Source organism: Vipera ursinii (genome assembly GCF_947247035.1).
Source record: "Vipera ursinii genome assembly, chromosome: 13".
Taxonomy (NCBI): Eukaryota; Metazoa; Chordata; class Lepidosauria; order Squamata; family Viperidae; genus Vipera; species Vipera ursinii.
Window position 1 is genome coordinate 10,968,645 of NC_139526.1, and position 20,094 is coordinate 10,988,738.

Below are 20,094 nucleotides of genomic sequence, written 5' to 3' on the forward strand. Positions count from 1 at the left end.
AGATTAAGATCAACTTTATATTACAGCAAGCAAGAAAAAAAAACCCTGTTCATTCATAAATTCCAATTCACCTTCCTGGGAGGGGTACTCCGTGGTATCCGAAGCAGAACATCCGGATTCAGCCACAGTTTCCTTCCATACAGCATCAAGCTTGTGAACTCTAAAGCTTCCTCCTTCCGTTATGTACTCAAGATGGACAGTGATTAGTATTTATGTGTCGCTTACATGTAAGGATGTAGCTCTATACCAGGGGTAGGCAACCTTGGCTCTTTTATGACTCATGGACTTCAACTCCCAGAATTCCTGAGTCAGCTATGCTCTATACATATGCTGTGTGTAAAGGTAAAGGTTCCCCCACACATGCGTGCTAGTAGTTTCCAACTCTAGGGGCCGGTGCTCATCTCCGTTTCAAAGCCGAAGAGCCAGCGCTTGTCCGAGGACGTCTCCGAGGTCATGTGGCCTGCATGACTAGCACGGAACACTGTTACCTTCCCACCGTAGTGGTCCCTATTTTTCTACTTGCATTTTTACGTGCTTTCGAACTGCTAGGTTGGCAGAAGCTGGGACGAGTAACAGGCGCTCACTCTGTTACGCGGCACTCGGGATTCTACCCGCCAAACGGCCAACCTTCTGATTGACAAGCTCAGCGTCCTAACCCACTGAGCCACCGTGTCCCTTATGTTGTGTATAGTATGTTTTAAATGTGGGCTATGTGTGTGTACACTTGAGAGCAAGCCACTAAATTTTATTTTGAAGTGTGCCGTCATGCCCACAGAGGGGGGAAGAAGGAAAAAAAAAGGACAATAAAGGTTATCTAATCATTTCCCCCCTTAACCTGCTTTTCTAGGTTGGTCAAAGTGACTCTGTATGGGTCCCAGATTAAACTCTATAACCTTGAAACGGCGGTGCCATCTGTACTAAAACCTGACCTTATTGATGTGTGAGTATGATGTGAAAACTGCAACGCTAAAAAGGCACTACAGATCCTCTCCTCAAATCCAAGGCCTTTATTGAACCCCGTAAAGGTTGTCCTCCCATGGTGGGTCATCCTTGAGCATCGCTTTCAGAGACACCAAGGGCCTGTTCTGGGATAAGGTGGCCTCCACAGGGGTTGAGATATCCCAACCAGGCCACCTCCAGATGGTATTTCTCACGATCCAAGCCATTCTCTCAGGCTTTGGTAGCCTTCATGGATCCCAAACCTGTTCCTCCTCTTCCCCCACACGTCCCACTTATCAGCAGTCTGTTGGTAGCTTTTGACCGGAAACACCTTGCCCCAAATATTGCGGGATGCTTAAGACCCCCGCTTTCTTCTGCCCTACAATCTCTGCTAATCCCCTGCTCTCTTCGTATCGGATGTCCTCGCTGTGGTTTATTTCACCCCAGCCAAACAAGCCCCTGTATCCTGGGCCCTTTTGCCCTTCGTCCCATTTGCAAAAGAACCCGAGGCAGGCCACTAATGCTGTTCTACTAACGCTGGATACCTTGGGTGGATTAACTCTTAAACTAACGGCGACCTAATCTTTTCCTTTTCACCTCTGGGAAATAATTTAAAAAAATATCAATCCCTATAATTTGAGATCCGTTCATTTGCGACGAATAGAGAACCCGTACGGCAGAGGCCCAGCTTGTGCCCTATCCGAGGTCTCAAGGATTTGCCTTAATGGCAGTCTTTCTCAACCTCGGCGGCTTGAAGACCGGCGGACTTCAACTCCCAGAATTCCAGAATTCTCCCCTGGCTGGCTAGGGTGTTCTGGGAGTTGAAGTCCACCGGTCATAAAGTTGAGAAAGACTGCCTTATGGGCCCACCTCCTTCCCCAAGCGTTCTCCTTCCTTTTTAACATTAAGGTCCCTTCTCTTTCCAGACACGCACAGTCCCTGGCGGCCCTGCAGGCTTATTGCCATTGGCTGGCCCAGTTCTACGGCGAGGTTCATCAGCAGAACTTGACCCAGTTTGTCTCCCTGGTCTCCACCGCTTTGGAAGCGATTGCTCCGTTGATCAGTTCTAAGGTACCTCTCCGTTTGCTCCTCCTGTGGCCAGGCACGTCGCTTTTATCTGTGGACAGATGCCTTCTCTTGCCCCACAGCTCTTTGCTAAATTTCTTTTCTGGTTGGGGGTGGGGGGGTGAATGGCAGAGACCTCACCATGCCAATCCAGAACAGAGGCAGATGTTTGACTTCATTCCTGCTTCTCCTCTGCCCAGTCCTTTGTATTGGAGAGAATGGATCGATTTTAGTCTTCTGGGAGATCCTCGAGTTTTTTTCTCCAGTTCAGGTCTGTCTTACGAGGGGGAGGGGGAGCGTAACTGCGTCTCTTCCCCCCCCCCAAATCTCGACTTCTGGAGATACTAGATTGCTGCTGCTAAAATCCGCAGTCGGCAGAAACGTTGGTGACAAAAGATGGAGACCAGCCCATCTTTCTGAGTGCCATGCTGAATGAAAATAATTAATAAATAATAATAATAATAATAATAATATGATTATGATGATGATGATGATGATGTAATAATAATGGAAAAAATTACAAAATACCGTGACCTGTCCATTGAAACTGCACAATTATGGATGAAACGTGTAACAGTGATACCCATCGTCATCGGGGCACTGGGAACTATGACCAAAAACTTGGCAAAATACATCAAGAAATTGCAATCACTCCAGCAAAGCTACAAAAAAACCTGCACTACTCGGAACATCTTCCATTTTAAGGAGATACCTGGTTGACACCTAGGATGCTGGCAGCAACCCGTGTCAACCATTAGTGCAAGTCAATTTGAGTGTTCAGTTGACTGAGGTTCATGTTTTATGAATAAAAGTTTTATAATAATAATAATAATAATAATAATAATAATAATAATAATATGATGATGATGATGATGATGATGATGATGATGATGATGATGATGATCCAGTTGCAATATATGGCAGTGAAAGCTGGACCATAAGAAAGGCTGAGCGCCAAAGAATTGAGGCCTTTGAACTGTGGTGCTGGAGAAGACTCCTGCAAGTCCCTTGGAATGCAAGGCGATCAAACCGGTCAGTCCCAGAGGAGATCAACCCTGACTGCTCTTTAGAAGGCCAGATCCTGATGTTGAAACTCAAATACTTTGGCCACCTAATGAGAAGGAAGGACTCACTGGAGAAGAGCCTAATGCTGGGAAAGGTTGAGGGCAAGAGAAGAAGGGGACGACAGAGAATAAGGTGGCTGGATGGAGTCACTGAAGCAGTAGGCGTGAGCCTAAATGGACTCCAGAAGATGGTAGAGGACAGGAAGGCCTGGAGGAACGTTGTCCATAGGGTCACGATGGGTCGGACACGACTTCGCAACTAACAACAACAACAAAAATGATGATGATGAAGGAGGAGGAGGAAGGGACCTTGGAGGTCATCTAGTCCAACCCCCTGCTCAGGCGGGGAACCCTATACCATTTCAGACAAATGGCCGTCCAGCCTCTTCTTAAAAACTTCCAGCGTTGGAGCATTCACCGCTTTCTGGAGGCAAATTCTTCTAGATGTTCCTCTCCTGCAGCTTCAGAGGCTGTTGCAGAGAAGCAGGCCTTGGCTAAGCTGGGTTTAGTGATTCCCCAGGGGCCAGTGTTTCCTTTGCAGCTTTTCTGAAAAACATCTGATCTCTCAAAACGCTGTCCATTTCCCTGACCTTAAATAAGGCCTTTCGTTTTTGTTTTTATTTTTCCCCCCCGCAGCAGAAACTTTGAAGTCTCTCGTTTTAATCTCCCTTCCCTCTCTGCTCCCATCGTTCTTCTCCTGCCCTGCCTCCAGGTACAGGAGAAGCTGCTCTTGTCAGCCTGCCATCTGCTCGTCTCCTTGGCCACCACTGTGCGGCCCGTGTTTCTCATTAGCGTCCCGACCGTGCAGAAAATGTTCAACAGGATGACCGACAGCTCCGCTCAGCGTCTTTCGGATAAGGTAAGGACGACTTGCAGGGTGGGGGTGGGGGGAACCAAGCTCAGGTATCCTGATTAGACGGCCAGGCATTCTGGCTCAGTTTTAAACGCATGTACTTTCTCTCTTGTTCCTGAAACAAAAATCTTGCCAGACTAAAGCACAAATCTGATGACTGTTGGGATACATACACCCTGTGGAAGGCTAGGGAGGGCCAACCCTGCTTCTCTTCTCACGCACTAAGGATTCCATTCTGAGCTGCCTCTTTTTGCTCCTTGGGAAAGACACACACACACACACACACACACACACCACTCCTTCCCGTGAACCTGTGCCACATTCCACTCCCTCTTGTCTGGGAGGAAGCAGGTAAACGGAGGACGGCGACCTCGGTGGAGGTGTGCAGAAGCCGTTGCCGAGGCACACAGGAGCTGAAGAACACAGTTGAAACCTCTCTAATTCACTGTCACATCAGGGATTGCGTAGGTCCAAGACGAGCAGACTCGCAAGATTCTCTTCTGTTAGCCCATCTCCATAAAAGCGGGTTTAGCTTTCCCGTGAAATTGCCTCCCTAGTCCGGTCTAAGCAGTAAGGCTGGCAGGTAGCAACCGAGTTAAATTTGACAGGAATGCTGGCTGGAGTTGAACCCAGCCATGTTAGAGCTGCCAAGGTTGAGACGGAGAAATAGCAGAAATCAGCGGACAAATGTGCTGATCCGTGGTTTTGTTTTACTCATTGGGTTTATTGAAGAAGCTGGTTAGATGGCCAGGCATTCTGGGTCGTTTTAAAACACAAGTACTTTTGCCCTTGTTCCTGAAACAAAACCCGAAGAAAGAGACTGGGCGCCCATTTCCTCTGGAACACCGTAGCCTCCTATGGTTGGACTAGAAGACCTCCAAGGTCCCTTCCAACTCTTTGTTATTCTGTATTCTGCAACGCCAGGGTTGCACAGCCTTGCGTCTTCCCCTCTCTAGCCTTGAACCTGATCCATCTTCCTCTCTGCAGGCCCAGATCCTCTTGTGCAGGTCGCTGTCAAACATTTTGCTCCTCTCGTGGCCAAACCTCCCGGAAGCCGAACAGCAGTGGGCCATCCGTTCAACTAACCACGCCAGCCTCATCTCGTCCCTCACCAGGGATTACCGCAGCCTGAAATCCAGTGCCATCTTGCCCCAGAGGAAAAATCAGCAGGACAATAGTAAGTCCCCCCCCCCCGCAGGACAGACTTTATCAGCAGTCACCAACCTGCAGACATTGGGGACTAGCCACATGCTTAGGGCGGCTTTTGAGAGCATCGTTTATGTCCCTGTTTAGAGCCGGCTGAAAATTGCTACTGAATTCCTGGCAGTTTGTTGGAGCAGGCCTCTCTCTCTATTTTTTTTTTGGCTGTGTTTTTGGAAGTATTATTGATCTTTGTTTCTTCCTTATCGGGGTCTTTGAATTCCTGTAAGGGTGCATTTTCCTCTCCCCAGAAAAGCAAGGTTTTTCCTCAAAATTAAGAACTCAGAACCGAAGGCAGGACAAGGAAGCAACAGGTGGAAACTAAGCAAGGAGAGAAGCAACCCAGAACTAAGGAGAAATTTCCTGACAGTTAGAACAATTATTCAGTGGAATGGCTTGCCTCCAGAAGTGGTGGATGCTCCATCCCTGGAAGCTTTTAAGAAAAAATTGGACAGCCATTTGTCAGGAATAGTATAGGGTTTCCTGCTTGAGCGGACGAGGGGGTGGACTAGAAGACCTCCAGTGTCCCTTCTGTTATTCTGTATTCAGTTTCTCAAGCAAAAAAATCCAGCCCAGATTTAAACTAGAAGCTACATTCTATAGGTGGCACCCCTTCACCGTGGTAGGTATTCTGGAGCTTGCACGAGAAATATGCAGTATTGGTTTTTAGACACTGTTGGTGCAATCTAGAAGAAGATGAGGTGATGATGAATGACGATGGTGATGGTGACGTAGTAGCAAGGTTCCAGATAAATCCTTTGTTCCAATGGAACTCAGTGATTTTTTTAAAAACGAAGCAATTTGAAGCACCCACGGTGCCTTCGCTCAGAAAGAGATTAAGCATTTCCCCCAGAAGCCGTTGGCAGGACCAGAGGTTGGCAGACATCGTGCAAATATACTTTTTGTTTAGCTTCAAAATTCCTGTTTTGATCCTCAAAGAACTTGTTCCAACAGCTCATGTTCCCAAGGTTTCTTTGAAGACTTGGAACAGGCTGTGGGTTTGTTTGTTTTTCCTGAAATTTTGAGAAATGCTATCCATTTTCAGATAAAAAGAAAATGTTTGGGGATGAGGTAAGAGTATTAAAATAACTTAAAGCCTGTTAGAAAAAGAAAAAGGATTTGAAAGCTTTTAAATTGGATTTTTATATATATATATTGTTTGCAAGCGATGTTTATATTAATAGCTGTATTAGCCTAAGCTTTGTCAGGACTTTTTGCCTTGACACGAGAGCTATAAATAAATTTATTTTAAACTGGTTTGAACCTAATTGCATGCAGCCAGCATTGCTGAGGCTTAGTGTAGCTATTGTAAGTAATTAGCAGCGTGCAAAATGTTTTTTTTTTTTTTGTTTTGGACTGCGTTCGCTGCAAAATTCCCCGTAGCAACTCGTACACGGGCAAAACTGCGGTCTGAAGCTCTTTCAGAAGTGGGCTGACTCAAGAAGCCTGTTTGGAGTTTAGAACTCAAGCTTTGACCATTTGTGGCCTCGCAATGAAATGAAGCCCTGGGAGAAACGGCTTGCACCCTTGTGCAAAGATTGCTTTGCCAGAGGTGTCATTTTTGCAAACGTAACACATTTATGGAGTTTGCTCACACCGATATTTAGAAATGGACAACGCAAGAAAAATTAACGTACGTGCCTGCCTTTATGGGACCATTTGATCACGTGTTCAGGCAATAGGATCAGTAGTTGACAGGAAGATTTGTTCTGGTACACCAAGAAAACATCGGCCGCCTCGGTCACCCGTGACATTTCCTGAATTTCCGGAATCTGGGGCATGCCGCTTCCATAAATTAAAGCTGAAGGCGGGTGTTACCATTAAGTTCAAAAAGAAACAAAAATCTCAGCAGCAAAAAAAGAGCTACCACTTTTCAGAAGAACCTGCTTACTCTACAGGTAGTCCTCGACTTACAGCCACAATTGAGCCCCAAATTTATGTTGCTAAGAGAAGACAGTTATTAAGTGAGGTTCGCCCCCTTTTTACGAACTTTGTTGCAAAATTGGTTCAGCGAATGGCTGCAGCGGTTAAATTAGCCGCACGGTTGTTAAGTGAATCTGGCTTCCCCATCGAATTTGCTTGTCAGGAGGTCACAAAAGGGGATCGCACGGCCCCGGGGACACTGCGACCGTCGTAAAGACGAACCAGTGGCCCAGCCTCTGAATTTAATCGCCTGACCCTAGAGGTGGTGCAGATGGGAAAAATTGTTGTAATTCCCCTTTTTCCAGTGCCGTCGTAACTTTGAACAGTCACAAAATAAATGGTTGTGAATCAAGGACTACTTGTATTTCCCCCCCGCGCCCCCCCCCCCCCGAGAGGTCCATTGGAACTTCAAACGGTTGTTAAGCAACTGGTCGTAAGCCAAGGATGGCCGATCCCGGGACTTGTGTGGTGCCGCAAGAGAGGCCCATTCCTGGATGGAGTTCCTGGAAGTCTTTATGCCTTTCCCAGGGAACTCGGCTCTTATGGATGGTCCAGCTGGCAAAGGCCAATCCACTGCCTCCTTCCCTTCCGAATGTAGTTGCTGACGTTGCTGTGGGCTGATGGTTTTCATGTTTTCCTCTCGATCTTGCAGCAAAAGTCCTCATCCACCAGACTCTCAGCGTCCTGGAAGACATTGTGGAGAGCGTCTCTGGGGAAACCACCAAGTCTCGCCAGATCTGCTACCAGTCACTGCAAGAGTCCGTCCAGGTCTCTCTTGCCCTCTTCCCAGCTTTCATCCATCAGTCAGGTATCCACGCACATCGGCTTCCCCCAGCCCAGGGGTAGGCAACCTTGGCTCTTTTATGACTCGTGGACTTCAATTCCCAGACTTCCTGAGACAGCTATGCTGGCTCAGGAATTCTGGGAGTTGAAGTCCACGAGTCATAAATGAGCCAAGGTTGCCTACCCCTGCCCCAGCCCATCGAACTTAATATGTCCGTCTCAGATTAAAGCAGGACCACCTTGGTCTTCTTCCTGGATCATGGAGAATACCTTGGTCCAAAGAAGAAGGGACAAGAGCAGGGCAAACATTAAACTGGACGTCGTTTCCATTTAAGCTCAACGTTAATCTGATCGTTCTTCAGTCCTGTATTTAACAGGTCGGGCGGCGCTTCAGTCACGGATCTGGTTTTTGAAGGCCTTGAAGGATATTCGCCTTCTGCCCTCCACGCCCATCATCCCAACAAATTTTTTTTAAAAAAATGAAATCAAAATAAATCAAATGTAAAAAATCATAATTAAAACGTAATTAATGAAAATGGAACACAACTCAAAACTCAGTTGTCGTCTGGTGGAAATTCACTGCTGGATAGCTCAACTGGGGTCCATGGAGTTTGGATTTCAATTCCTGGCTGGGTAATTCTGGGAGTTGAAGTCCATACGTCTTAAAGAGTTGCCAAGGTTGGACATACACACACACACACAAACACACACACACACACCAACCAGAATTTAAGAGAAACCATTCCAAGCTGTTGCCTTGTCACAAAGAGGCTAACTTTGGCATTAGGCTGTTGTTGTTATCTTTTTAAATATTACTCGTGCTTTTGAGAGCCCTGTCATCAACCACTCCGCTTCAGACCCTTACTGGGAGAAATGAGTTAATGTCTTAGTGTCCATGGCCTTGTCTACCTTCATGTTGGATACACCCTGAATAAACTCTCTGGGGAAAAAGAGCAGCTTTCATTCTCTGATCCTTGGCTCGTCTTGCCTCCCCTTCTTCTGTGTTTCAGATGTAACCGACAAAATGCTCAGCTTCTTCCTGACCCTGTTCCAAAGTCTGAGGGTGCAGATGGGGGTGCCTTTCACCGAGCAGGTGATACAAACATTCCTCAACATGTTTACCAGGTAATGCCTCTGTGGAAACCCAAAAAGCATCCACGGGTCATCATGTCCACCTTTGGTAGTTACGTGGAAGATCTTGCGACTAGAAAGGCAGGTGTCAGCTCACCTGTCAAGGACCTAGTGCAAGGGTAGGCAACCTTGGCCTCTTCTATGACTCGTGGACTTCAACTCCCAGAATTCCTCAGCCAGCATGGCTCAGCTTGGAAACTTCTCCTTTTCCCCTCAGCGTAGCTGGCTCAGGAATTCTGGGAGTTGAAGTCCACGAGTCATAAAAGAGCCAAGGTTGCCTAACCCTGGTATAGACCAACTCTACATTTGGTGGAACTACTGGTTTTTACCTTTAGAGCAGGGGTCTTCAAACTTGGCCCTTTTTTGACTCGTGGACTTCAACTCCCAGAATTCCTCAGCCAGCCATGCTGAGGAGAAATAGAGAGGTTTCCATGCTGAGCCATGCTGGCTCAGGAATTCTGGGAGTTGAAGTCCACGAGTCATAAGTGATTGTTCACTAGGACTCCAAGATTCCTCTCACAGTTGCTACTATTGAGCCAGGTACCACCTATACCAGGGGTAGGCAACCTTGGCTCTTTATGACCACGAGTTGGCTCTTTTATGACTCGTGGACTTCAACTCCCAGAATTCCTGAGCCAGCCATACTGAGGGGAAAGGGAGAGGTTTCCAAGCTGAGCCATGCTGGCTCAGGAATTCTGGGAGTTGAAGTCCACGAGTCATAAAAGAGCCAAGGTTGCCTACCCCTCCCCTAGTAACTGAACTGGTGGGAAATTGGGATGGGGAGGGATTTAACAGTGACCCCTCCAGATTGAGGGAGTCATTTGTAAATCAGGTCATCCCATTAATAAGTATTGCCCTGGGCACAGAACTAAAATATCACTGAGAGCCACTTTGGATTAGTGGCAAAAGTGCTGGCCTCGGAACCAGGTAACTGTGAGTTCGAGTCCTGCCTTAGGCATGAAAGCCTAAGCTGAGTGACTTTGGGCCAATTACCAGGAAACAGAGAGTTCTAGTCTCACTTGAATTCTCATAGTTCTGGCTCACTAGCTAGGAGACTTTCAGCCAATCCCCAGGAGACCGGGAGTTCTAGTCCCAACTTGGGCATGAAAAGGGGACCCCCAGCTCTGAGCATCTCTCTAAAGTCACCAGCTTTGTGTGTTTTGCCACAGGGAGCAGCTGGCCGAGAGCATCCTCCACGACGGGAGCACCGGCTGCCGGGTGGTGGAGAAGTTCCTGAAAATCCTTCAGGTGGTGGTGCAGGAGCCCGGCCAAGTCTTCAAGCCCTTCCTGCCAAATATCATTGCACTTTGCATGGAGCAAGTCTACCCAATCGTTGCCGAGGTAGGACGAGCAACCTCCGAGGGGAAAAGCAGGAGGTGTCGTTGGTTTTTTACACCGTGGGGGCAGGAGACGCTGTTGAGGGCTGGCTCACCATCCGTCCACCTTTCCCAGACTCGTTGGCCAAACGGCGCGACAAAGTGAGACGCTCCATTTGTGCAAGGAGCCAAGATATGACCCAAGGAGTTCCTTCGGAGTAGTTTCTTTATTGTCGCGCGCCTATAGGACAGGAATCTTGCCAGACTAAAGCACAAATCTGATGGCTATTGGACACATATACCCTGTGGAAGGTTAGGGAGGGCCAGCCCTGCTTCTCTTCCCGCACACCAAGGATTCTATTCTGAGCTGCCTCTTTTTGCTCCTTGGGAAAGACACACACACACACTCCTTCCCTTGAACCTGTGCCACATTCCCCTCCATCTTGTCTGGGAGGAAGCAGGTAAACGGAGGACGGCGACCTCGATGGAGATGTGCAGAAGCCGTTGCTAAGCAAAAGGAGCTGAAAAACAGTTGAAACCTCCCTAATTCACTGTCACATCAGGGATTGCGTAGGTCCAAGACGAGCAGACTCGCAAGATTCTCTTCTGTTAGCCCATCTCCATAAAAGCGGGTTTAGCTTTCCCGTGAAATTGCCTCCCTAGTCCGGTCTAGGCAGTAAGGCCGGCAGGTAGCAACCGAGTTAAATTGACAGGAATGCTGGCTGGAGTTGAACCCAGCCATGTTAGAGCTGCCAAGGTTGAGATGGAGAAATAGCAGAAATCAGCGGACAAATGTGCTGATCCGTGGTTTTGTTTTACTCATTGCGTTTATTGAAGAAGCATCTTATCCCCACCCCGCCCCGCCCTGACCCCTTTAGACAGGCAAGACTTTTAAATAACTCCTGGTCACTGTTGGCATCTGCCCTGGACTGAGCATCCCTCTCTGACAAACTCTCTTTGGCTTTCATCTGCCTTTGACCAGAATAGCCAAGTCAGAAGAACCCGTTGCAACCCCGTGTGCTTTTTGTTGTCTCCCAGCGGTCTTCTCCTGATGTGAAAGCCGAACTCTATGAGCTGCTTTTTCGGATTTTGCACCACAACTGGCGATACTTCTTCAAGTCCAACATCCTGGCCAGCGTCCAGAGGGGAGTAGCCGAGGAGCAGATGGAGAACGAAGCCCAGTTCAGCGCCATTATGCAGGTATCATAAAATGGTGATGGAGGAGGTGATCCGTTCAGTCATTTCCGACTCTTGGTGATTCTGTGGGTCAGGTGTCTCCACCTCTTCTGATCTTGCAGTAATACTTTTGAGTTTTTCTGGCTGGGGTCAGCTTTTCTGGCTGGGGTCAGCTTTGATGCTGTCCAGCCACCATGTTATTTGACGGTCCAGTTTATCATAACAGCTGGCAACAAAGGCTGAAATCACAGCTGGAGAGATGCAGCAGGCCTTGCTCTGCTGCTTAAGTGGGATTTTAGCCCATCTTAAACGGGTTTCATAATATAATAATGAACAGTTACAAGAGCATGGCGCCTCCCAGTAGCTGTGGTATCTGTTGTACTTACAAGCAAAAACCCAGAATTCTCCTCGTTCCGACTCATCTGGAAAAACTCAATAAACCAAGAGGTCTCATTGCTTAATGATGGAGGTAGTCCTCAACATACAGACGCGGTGAAGGCTGTCCATTACGGTTATACGTCATGATGGTTGTAAATCGGGTTGACCACAGTGACATAACCCAATTTGACCGTGTTCGTTGCAGTTGGTTGTTAAGCGAATTTGCCATCATAAAACAAACACCACAGTTGTTAAGCAAACCAGTTGTTCGCTTGTGGCACTGTGTTGGCTGTTAGGCAAAACCATTATAAAACATTGGTCACGTATACTCTGAACTAGGTCCCTCAGCTTGTGACATCACAAGGATGTGTGTGTGTGTGTGTACTGTATAGCAGAGATCCCCAACCTTTTGGGCACCAGGGACCGGTTCTGTGGAGAGAGGTTTTTCTGCGGACCCCACTGGCATTGACAAATTCATCAGTCAATTGCAAAAAGGCAGCTTTACTCAGAGCAGCTTAAATCCTGCAACCATATTTCTAACACCCATCTAACATCAACATCTGCCTATCCCAGGCTCTTGGGATGCACTTTCTAGGTCAGAGGTCCCAAACTTTTTGGGCACCAGGGACCCCCGGTTCCGTGGAGAGAGGTTTTTCCGCAGACCGGAGAGTACGTGGTTTTGTGTGCAGCCTGCATCCCATGGATGGGGCTTGGCTTGTTTATGCAGACCGGTTGCTGGCATGCCACGGACCGGTACTGATCCACAGACTGGGGGTTGGGGACCCCTGCTATATAGCACGCGCATACCGGTATGTGCGTTATGTATGTGTATGGGCAGATATATACTTCCTTTTGAGAGCAGGCCACAGAACTTCATATTTGATGTGGGCCAGTGTGCTCACAGTACAAAAAAGACAACAAAGGTTACCTTGTCTTAAAATGTAAGGACTGCAGTTCCCAGAATTCCCTGGCCAGCAGTTTAATGCACACCGTTCCCAAGAAGGCTGTCGCGATTCCTTTAGTGGACGTCCGCGTTCTGTGTTGCCAGAAAGGCCATCTCTCCGCCCCATCAGTGGCCCCCACTGGGCTTCAACCACCCCCTTTTGTGACCTCTCTGTTCCTCAGGCTTTCGGCCAGTCCTTCCTGCAGTCGGACATACACCTGTTCAAGCAGAACCTCTTCTACCTGGAGACTCTCAACACCAAGCAGAAACTGTACCACAAGGTGAGCCGGGATCTATTCCGGAAGCAGAGGGGGTTCGATAACCGGCAGACGTCGGGAAATATTCTTCCCACGACTGCCTGCCTGCCTATCAAGGACCGTTGGCTCAGCAAGAGCCTGGCACGTGCCATTTCTGGAAAAAAACTTTTCCCCCCCCATAAAAAGTGCACATATACCTGTAATGAAATGGTAGATTTTTGGGTATGAGGGCCCCCATTTTCAACTTGGTTATTTTGTTTGTTTGTTTCCCGTTTGCTGCAGAAGATCTTCCAGGCGTCAATGCTCTTTCAGTTTGTGAACGTGCTGCTCCAGGTGCTGGTCCACAAATCACACGACCTCTTGCAGGAGGAAATCGGCATCGCCATCTACAACATGGCCTCCGTGGACTTTGACAGCTTCTACTCGGCTTTCCTCCCGGGGTTTCTAGCCGGCTGCGACAGGGTGGACACCAACCAGAAAAACGTCCTGGGGAGGAACTTCAAAATGGACAGGGTGAATTTGAGCTGAAGCTCGGCGGGGGTTGCCCTGGTGGTCTCCTTTATCCCTGGTGGCCAGTACAGGCGGTCCTCGACTTACAGCCGTTCGTTGAGTGACGGTTCAGAACTACTGTGGCGCTAGTGAATTGACCTGACCGTTTTGCACACTTAGAAGAGGACTGTTGTGGCATCCCCATGATCATGTGATCAGAACTCGGAGGCTTGGCAACTGGCATGCACCTATGACAGTTGCCGCGTCCCGGGGTCTCAGGATCACCCTTTTGCAACCTTTTGACAAGCAAAGCCAATGGGGGAAGCCAGACTCGCTTAGCGACCGAGTTGCTGACTTATCAGTTGCAGCGATTCACTCAACGGCTGCGGCAATAAAGGTTGCAATATGGGGCAAACTCCCCTTAACAAACTGTCTCGCCTAGCCACAGAAATTTTGGGCTCCGCTGTGGTCGTAAGCCGAGGGCGGCCTGTAGAATTTCCTCGGAAGGGCCCGTCGCGTTTTAATCCCGCCCGTGGCGTCCCCCAGCTTTCCTCTTCCCCAGCCATCCTGAAGCGTTCCTGGAGTTTCTTTCCACCCAGTCCTCTTCCTGGGTGGCCTTGTGGGAAGGCAGACCCTGGCTTATTTTCCGAGAATCATAAAAATAGAAAATGTTCCCCAGAACCGTGGACTTTGAATTGTTTGCTTGTGTGTTTCTACACTGGCTCGGTGGCTTTTCATCAAATAATGCAGCTGGAAAGGAAAATTGATTGAGAAAGCCCATCTGGCTTTCAGGGGAGGCTGGGAAATCCAAAATGTCCTCAGTAATGGCCAGACGCCCTTCCTGAACTTTTACAGGTCGTCCCGACAACGTACACTTTACAACCATTTGAACAGTGACCGCTTGAAGTTACGAGACTGCTGAAAGAAGCGGCTTAGGACCATTTTTCACACTTAACAGCCGTTGCGGCATCTCCGTGTCACGTGATCAGAATTCAGGCCCTTGGCAACTGGCTCGTATTCACGATGGCCGCCGTGTCCCCGGGGTCACGTTTATCCCCCTTTTGCGACCTTCTGACAAGCAAAAGTCAAGGGGGGAGCCAGCTTCCCCTCGCAACCGTGTTGCTAACTTGACAACCGCACTGATTCATTTTAAGCACTTGCGGTAAGGGAGGTCGTAAAATGGGGCGAAACCCACTTAGCCACCGTCCCATTTAACGGAAGAAACGTTGGGTTCAGACGCGGTCGTAAGTGAGGGGCTACCTGTATTTGGTAAACGTAGCCTTCCCAAGACCCTGTGGAAAACTGAGCATTCCCCATTGCAGTCTGCGGTCTCTCACGCTAAAGCTTTCACGGGCGTCAAAAACTCGTCCCTAAACCAAGTTTACCAAGCCCCCGGGCTGGGTCCCCACGGTCATTGCTCAGTTCAGAACCAAGGAAGTCCATGCGGCGAGGCAGTGTGAAGTCCGTCACGTGGGGGATCTTTTTTTTTTTTTTATAGAATCTGCTGCTTTCTGGGTCCCAGAGTTTCACGAGGGGTATTGGGGGGGGCGGGGGTCTGGACACCCAAAACTTAAGTACAAGAAAATCTTTGGGGAATAAAAGTTTAATAAAAACCGAGCCATAAAAATGAAATCAATAAAAGGCGAATATTTGCAGCTCGGGGTTGAAGTGAGGGGGGGTCCTCGGTGCTCTCTGAGCTTGGTTGTTTTCTTGCGGACGTTTCGTGACCCAGCTAGGTAACATCAGCAGTGCTAGAAGGGAGTTGGGGTTATGGAGAGGAGGAGGAGGAGGAGGAGGAGGAGGAGGAGGAGGAGGAGGAGGAGGACAATGATTATGGGGTCCTTGGTGCTCTCTAAGCTTGGTTGTTTTCTTGCAGAGATGTTTCGTGACCCACCTAGTGCTAATGCCACTCCCTTCTGGCACTGATGATGTTAGCTAGTTGGGTAATGAAATGTCTGCAACAAGACAACCAAGCTCAGAGAGCATCAGGGAGCCCTATTGGCTTGGCTTGGCTTGGCTTGGCTTGGCTCCTATTGCAAGCAGCCTTTCTGAGCCTCCAGCTGATCAGAGCTTAGCTAGCAAAGACTCTGCTTTGCGTCTAACCCGCTTCCCTCCGCCGTTTTCTTCCTAGGATCTGCCATCCTTCACCCAGAATGTGCACAGGCTGGTCAACGATCTGCGTTACTACAGACTCTGCAACGACAGTTTGCCCCCGGGGACCGTGAAGTTGTAGCTGCAACGGCGACGACGACGGACTCGGCTTTCCAAATCTCCGCTAAGGAGGGGATCTGGGCGTTGCCGCTGCCTCTGTTCCTCCGATCTCCACAGGCCCTTCGGGGTGCAGAGCGCCCCCCACATACACACACACACACATACGTGCGCAGGCCAGGCACGGAAGGCTCCTCCCTTCGTTTCCTCCCCTCTCGACCTCACAGCTGAGTCGGCCGCTCTTTCTCCCGCAGTGACTCGGAAGCCAACGGTGTTTTGTGTCTTAATACTGGTGGCGTTCATTCAAGTCTGCAAGTTCCGGAGACTCGGCTTGGGCAGCAATCATGAGGCCGAAACGCCAAAGTCTACTTGAGGGGCGGCAGGGGGAGGGTGGGGGTCTTCCCACCTTTCATGTCATTCCACCTGCTGCCTCGATGGGCCTTCCCCAGCGCCCCCCACCCCCCGATGCTGTTTTTTTACAAATGCCTTGAACCCTCCCTACCCTTGGTGGAGATTCGAAGGGGAAGCGAGCAAGCGAGAGAGAGAGACCAACAGACTAACTTCTGTTTTCTTTTAATTCTTATTTTTTAAACCGTGATTTTGTGTTTTGTTTTGTTTTTTTCCTCATCATTCCATTGTGATACTAAAATGTGCTTAATGGAAATAAAAAAAAAAAGCTTAACTTGGTTGTTTTAAACAGACGGGAAAAGCAAGCCTTAACTCTCTTAGGAGGATCTGAGGTCCGAGGACGTGCAGGTGCCGTGACTGGAGGGTCCCCTAATATTTCTTCGGGGTGTGAAATGTGTCAAGCTCTGCGGGAGCCCCCGGATTAGATGATCGGGAAATTAGTTTGGGCTCTGGCCCTGTACAGCTAGTCCTCGACTTACGACAGCTGATTTAGCGACTGCTCAAAGTTACAACGGCGTTGGAAAAAAGTGACTTATGATCGTTTTTCACGCTTACGGCTAGAGTCATGTGATCAGACGCTTGGCCACTGACTCACATTTATGACGGTTGAAGTGTCCCGGGGGGGGGGCACGCGATTCCCTTTTGCCACCTTCTGACAAGCAAAGTCAGTGGGGGGGAAGCCAGATCCACTTAACAACGGGGTTACTAACTTACCAGCTGCACCGATCCCCTTAACAAGAAAGGTCATAAAACGGTGCAAAACTCACTTTACAAATGTCTCGCATAGCAAGGGAAATGTTGGGCTCGATTGTGGTCGTAAGTCAAGGACTACCTGTATACTACACTGTTTTATACTGATTTTTTTAAAAAAACAACAACACATGCTTTTGTTCATAATAGCCTAATAAGGTAGACTACCCCTGTGTTTCTCCTGGCTGATAAATGGACGCTGAATGAGCTACTTAAGGCCAGGTAGTGAAGAGGCGGGTAAACTGAGGCACGGATATTTCAGCTTCGATCCCTGAACCCCTCTGACGTTATTAATTCTGCCAATGAACCAGTCTGGGCTTTCATGCTGCTGGCAATTCTTGGGTTTATTTTTAATTCTGGAGCTCTGGATTTTCTCACTGGTGATTTTTGTTCCAGATAGAACGATCTGGGCAGACCAGACGCTGTAATCCTTTGGGCCCACCTCCCTTTTTTTTTTTCTTTCTTCCTCCATGCCTTATTCATCGACTTTGTAGGTGGAATCTCAGCCCAAGGTTACAGTGGATTTCAGTCCCAAACCTGATCTCAGAGTCCCTGGTCTGGTCACGGGATCCGTAGCTTGCGAAAAACCTTGTGGGCAAGTTGCACGTTTACCCGCCGTGCGTATTTTATTTCGTCAGGATCGATTGACCGAGGGCACGGATTTATTTGGACAGCGTCTGGAGCCAGATGAAAGCAGCCGTGTCTTTGGACATTGGCGGCTTGACTTTCCTAAAACATCCAATATTTAGAAAAAAAACAAATGTTGTCTTCCTAGCCTCCTCATAGGGTTGTGGATTGAAAACGTGGGGCAGGGAAAACAGTAGGGCAGTGAGTGAGTTGACATACGACTGTAATAAAGCCTGCCCATTGCGGTTGTGAAGCGGAGTCGGTCATGTGAGCGATCCAGTTTTGTGATGTTGTTTGTGGCCGTCGTTAAGCATACACAGTGGGCGTTAAAACATCGCCGTTGTTAAGCAAACCAGTGGTTTCCTCTGGGCGACGTTTTGCCAGAAATGGGACGTAGCCCGTTTTCTGAAAAACGTCTTAAAAAGCGGTCTTATCAACCCCACCCCCCAACACCCTGCAAATGGTGCCAAACCCCCACCGTTTTGTTAAGAGCGTTTGACTTTGGGAACTTCGAATCCGGATCAAAAGTATCCTTTTCCGGGTGAGTCACTAAGGGACTAGTCGTAACTTGAGGACTACTTGTATTTCAGCGTAGGATTGGAGACTGGTTTTCATTGAAAGTTGGGGTAATGTTTTTGGAAAACGAGCGGAAAAGCTGGGACAGTGGAACTGGGGGGTTTTAAAGGCCAGAAATTGAGAGTGGCTCTTATAGCTACAGCCCACCTGTGCTGGGTAAGAGCAAATATTTGTTCAGTTTACTTGTAAAAGCTTCCAGCACTTAACGGTTTCAATGATTCAATATAAGGTGGATGTGTGCCCCATCCCTCTCTGTATGGAAAAAGGAGAGAAGAGGGGAGAGGGAGGTAGGAAAGGAAAGAAAGAAGAAAAAGAGAAGTTTGGGAAAGTGGCAATAGAATTACGTATGATGATTGAAGAGCGCATTAGGAATTAACGCCTGGAGGGAGGGGGGGAAAAACTCTGCCCTTGATGATAATGCTAATATTTTCTCTGGGTCGTTGCTCTGAATGAACTCTGAAACTGGGGATGGCAGCCAAATTGGGAGCTGGGGGTCAGTGGGCAGGTTTGGAGAAAGTGAAATGCTTTGGGGGGTGGGGAAACTTGTGGTTCAAGGCCTGATTGGCATCTAAATTTTGGCTGGTGGACTGTTCCTCTTGTGGAAATGTCGGTTGACCTGTCCCTCTACACATGATTTTATTTATTTAATTATTTGATATCTATAAACACCCATCTCAACAAGGGATTCTGATTGGATTGGTCTTGGTTTGGCCAGTTGCTCACTTCTCCCGAGTTCTAATCCTGCCTTAGGCTTGAAAGTTGGCTGGGTAACTTTGGGACAATCACCCGGAGAGTTGAGAGTTTCTAGTTCTGCCTTGGCCCTGAAAGCCAGCTGGGTGACTTTGACCCTAACCCTACCTCACAAGGCGGTTGTTGCGGGGAGAATAGGAGGAAGTGGTATTAAATATGTTTGCTGCCTTATGTCTAAAATGACCTAATAAACTGCAGTGATTCACTTGTGGCAAAAAGGGTCATAATCTTGTATATGATTCAGTTAACAGCTGCCTCACTTTGCAACAGAAATTCTGGACCCAATTGTGATGCTATAAGTTGAGGACGATCTGTACAGAAACCCGGCTCACTAATTGGATGGCACAAGGTGTGTCAGGGCTGGGTTAAACCTATGAAAGTCCTAAGGGCCCATGGAGAAAGTTTCAGCTGCTCCAATCTATATTACCTAGAGCAGGGCTTTTCAACCAGTGGTACGGGTACCACCTGTGGTACATTGGCACCTGGCAGGTGGTACGCGACCATCCTAGAAAAGTGGTAGCAGGGGAGGGGAATGAGCTGAGCCGGTGGCAGCACCGCACAAGCCTGAGCGAGAGACGGCTGGAGCTGCAGGGCTGTCAGGGCTCAGCGGAAGCGCCAGGATCAGCGCCAGGCTCCAGCTGGAGCTCGGCGCTGATCCTGGCGCTTCTGAGCCCAGATGAAGCGCCGATCAGCTGGAATGTTGCAGCATCTCCAGGGTCTTGTGATTTACATTCAGATGCTTGGCAACTGATTCATATTTATGACGGTCACAGTGTCCCAGGGTCATGTGAAGCAACCACCCAGCAGACGGGGGGGGGATATAAAAACCAAACACCCCCCACCCCACCCCCGCTGCCAATCCTCAACAGAAATGCTCACAACAATGAAAACCTCGGACAGGAGGAAGAGCGCCGCTGGGCGGGCAGGCAGGTGTCTTGCTCGGCTGTAGCTTGGTGGGCACTTTTTTCAATGCCATTGTAACTTCAAACTGTCACTAAGCGAATTGTTGTAAGTCAAGGACTACCTGTACTTCGTCACTTTTTTCCTTTTTTTTGTTTTTGGTCCTCAAGTTTCTGACACCTTGCTAGGCGACTGGGGGTACTCGGATGTTGCCATATCCTAAAAGTGGTACAATGGGTGAAAAGGTTGAAAAGCCCTGACCTAGATCTCTTTGATCATATCAGAGGTCTCCAAACTTGGCAACGTTGAAGACCTGTGGACTTCAACTCCCAGAATTCCCCAGCGGTGGAGAAGTTGT

General features: G+C 48.5%; 1 protein-coding gene across 4 annotated transcripts in view; it reads left to right on the forward strand.

Annotated features, from left to right (window-relative positions):
* XPO6 (exportin 6) overlaps positions 1-16,407 on the forward strand; it is a 60,828-nt gene extending 44,421 nt beyond the window's left edge. For all 4 annotated transcript variants that reach the window (XM_083372756.1, XM_083372755.1, XM_083372757.1 and 1 more), the window contains 11 exons: positions 848-940; positions 1,866-2,010; positions 3,781-3,927; positions 4,909-5,098; positions 7,697-7,852; positions 8,838-8,952; positions 10,128-10,299; positions 11,313-11,474; positions 12,954-13,052; positions 13,311-13,541; positions 15,649-16,407. In XM_083372756.1, the coding sequence (XP_083228882.1) occupies positions 848-940; positions 1,866-2,010; positions 3,781-3,927; positions 4,909-5,098; positions 7,697-7,852; positions 8,838-8,952; positions 10,128-10,299; positions 11,313-11,474; positions 12,954-13,052; positions 13,311-13,541; positions 15,649-15,750 (1,612 nt within the window). In that variant the 3' untranslated portion in view covers positions 15,751-16,407. The remainder of the gene's footprint in view (positions 1-847; positions 941-1,865; positions 2,011-3,780; positions 3,928-4,908; positions 5,099-7,696; positions 7,853-8,837; positions 8,953-10,127; positions 10,300-11,312; positions 11,475-12,953; positions 13,053-13,310; positions 13,542-15,648) is intronic.
* Positions 16,408-20,094: the final 3,687 nt, after the last annotated feature.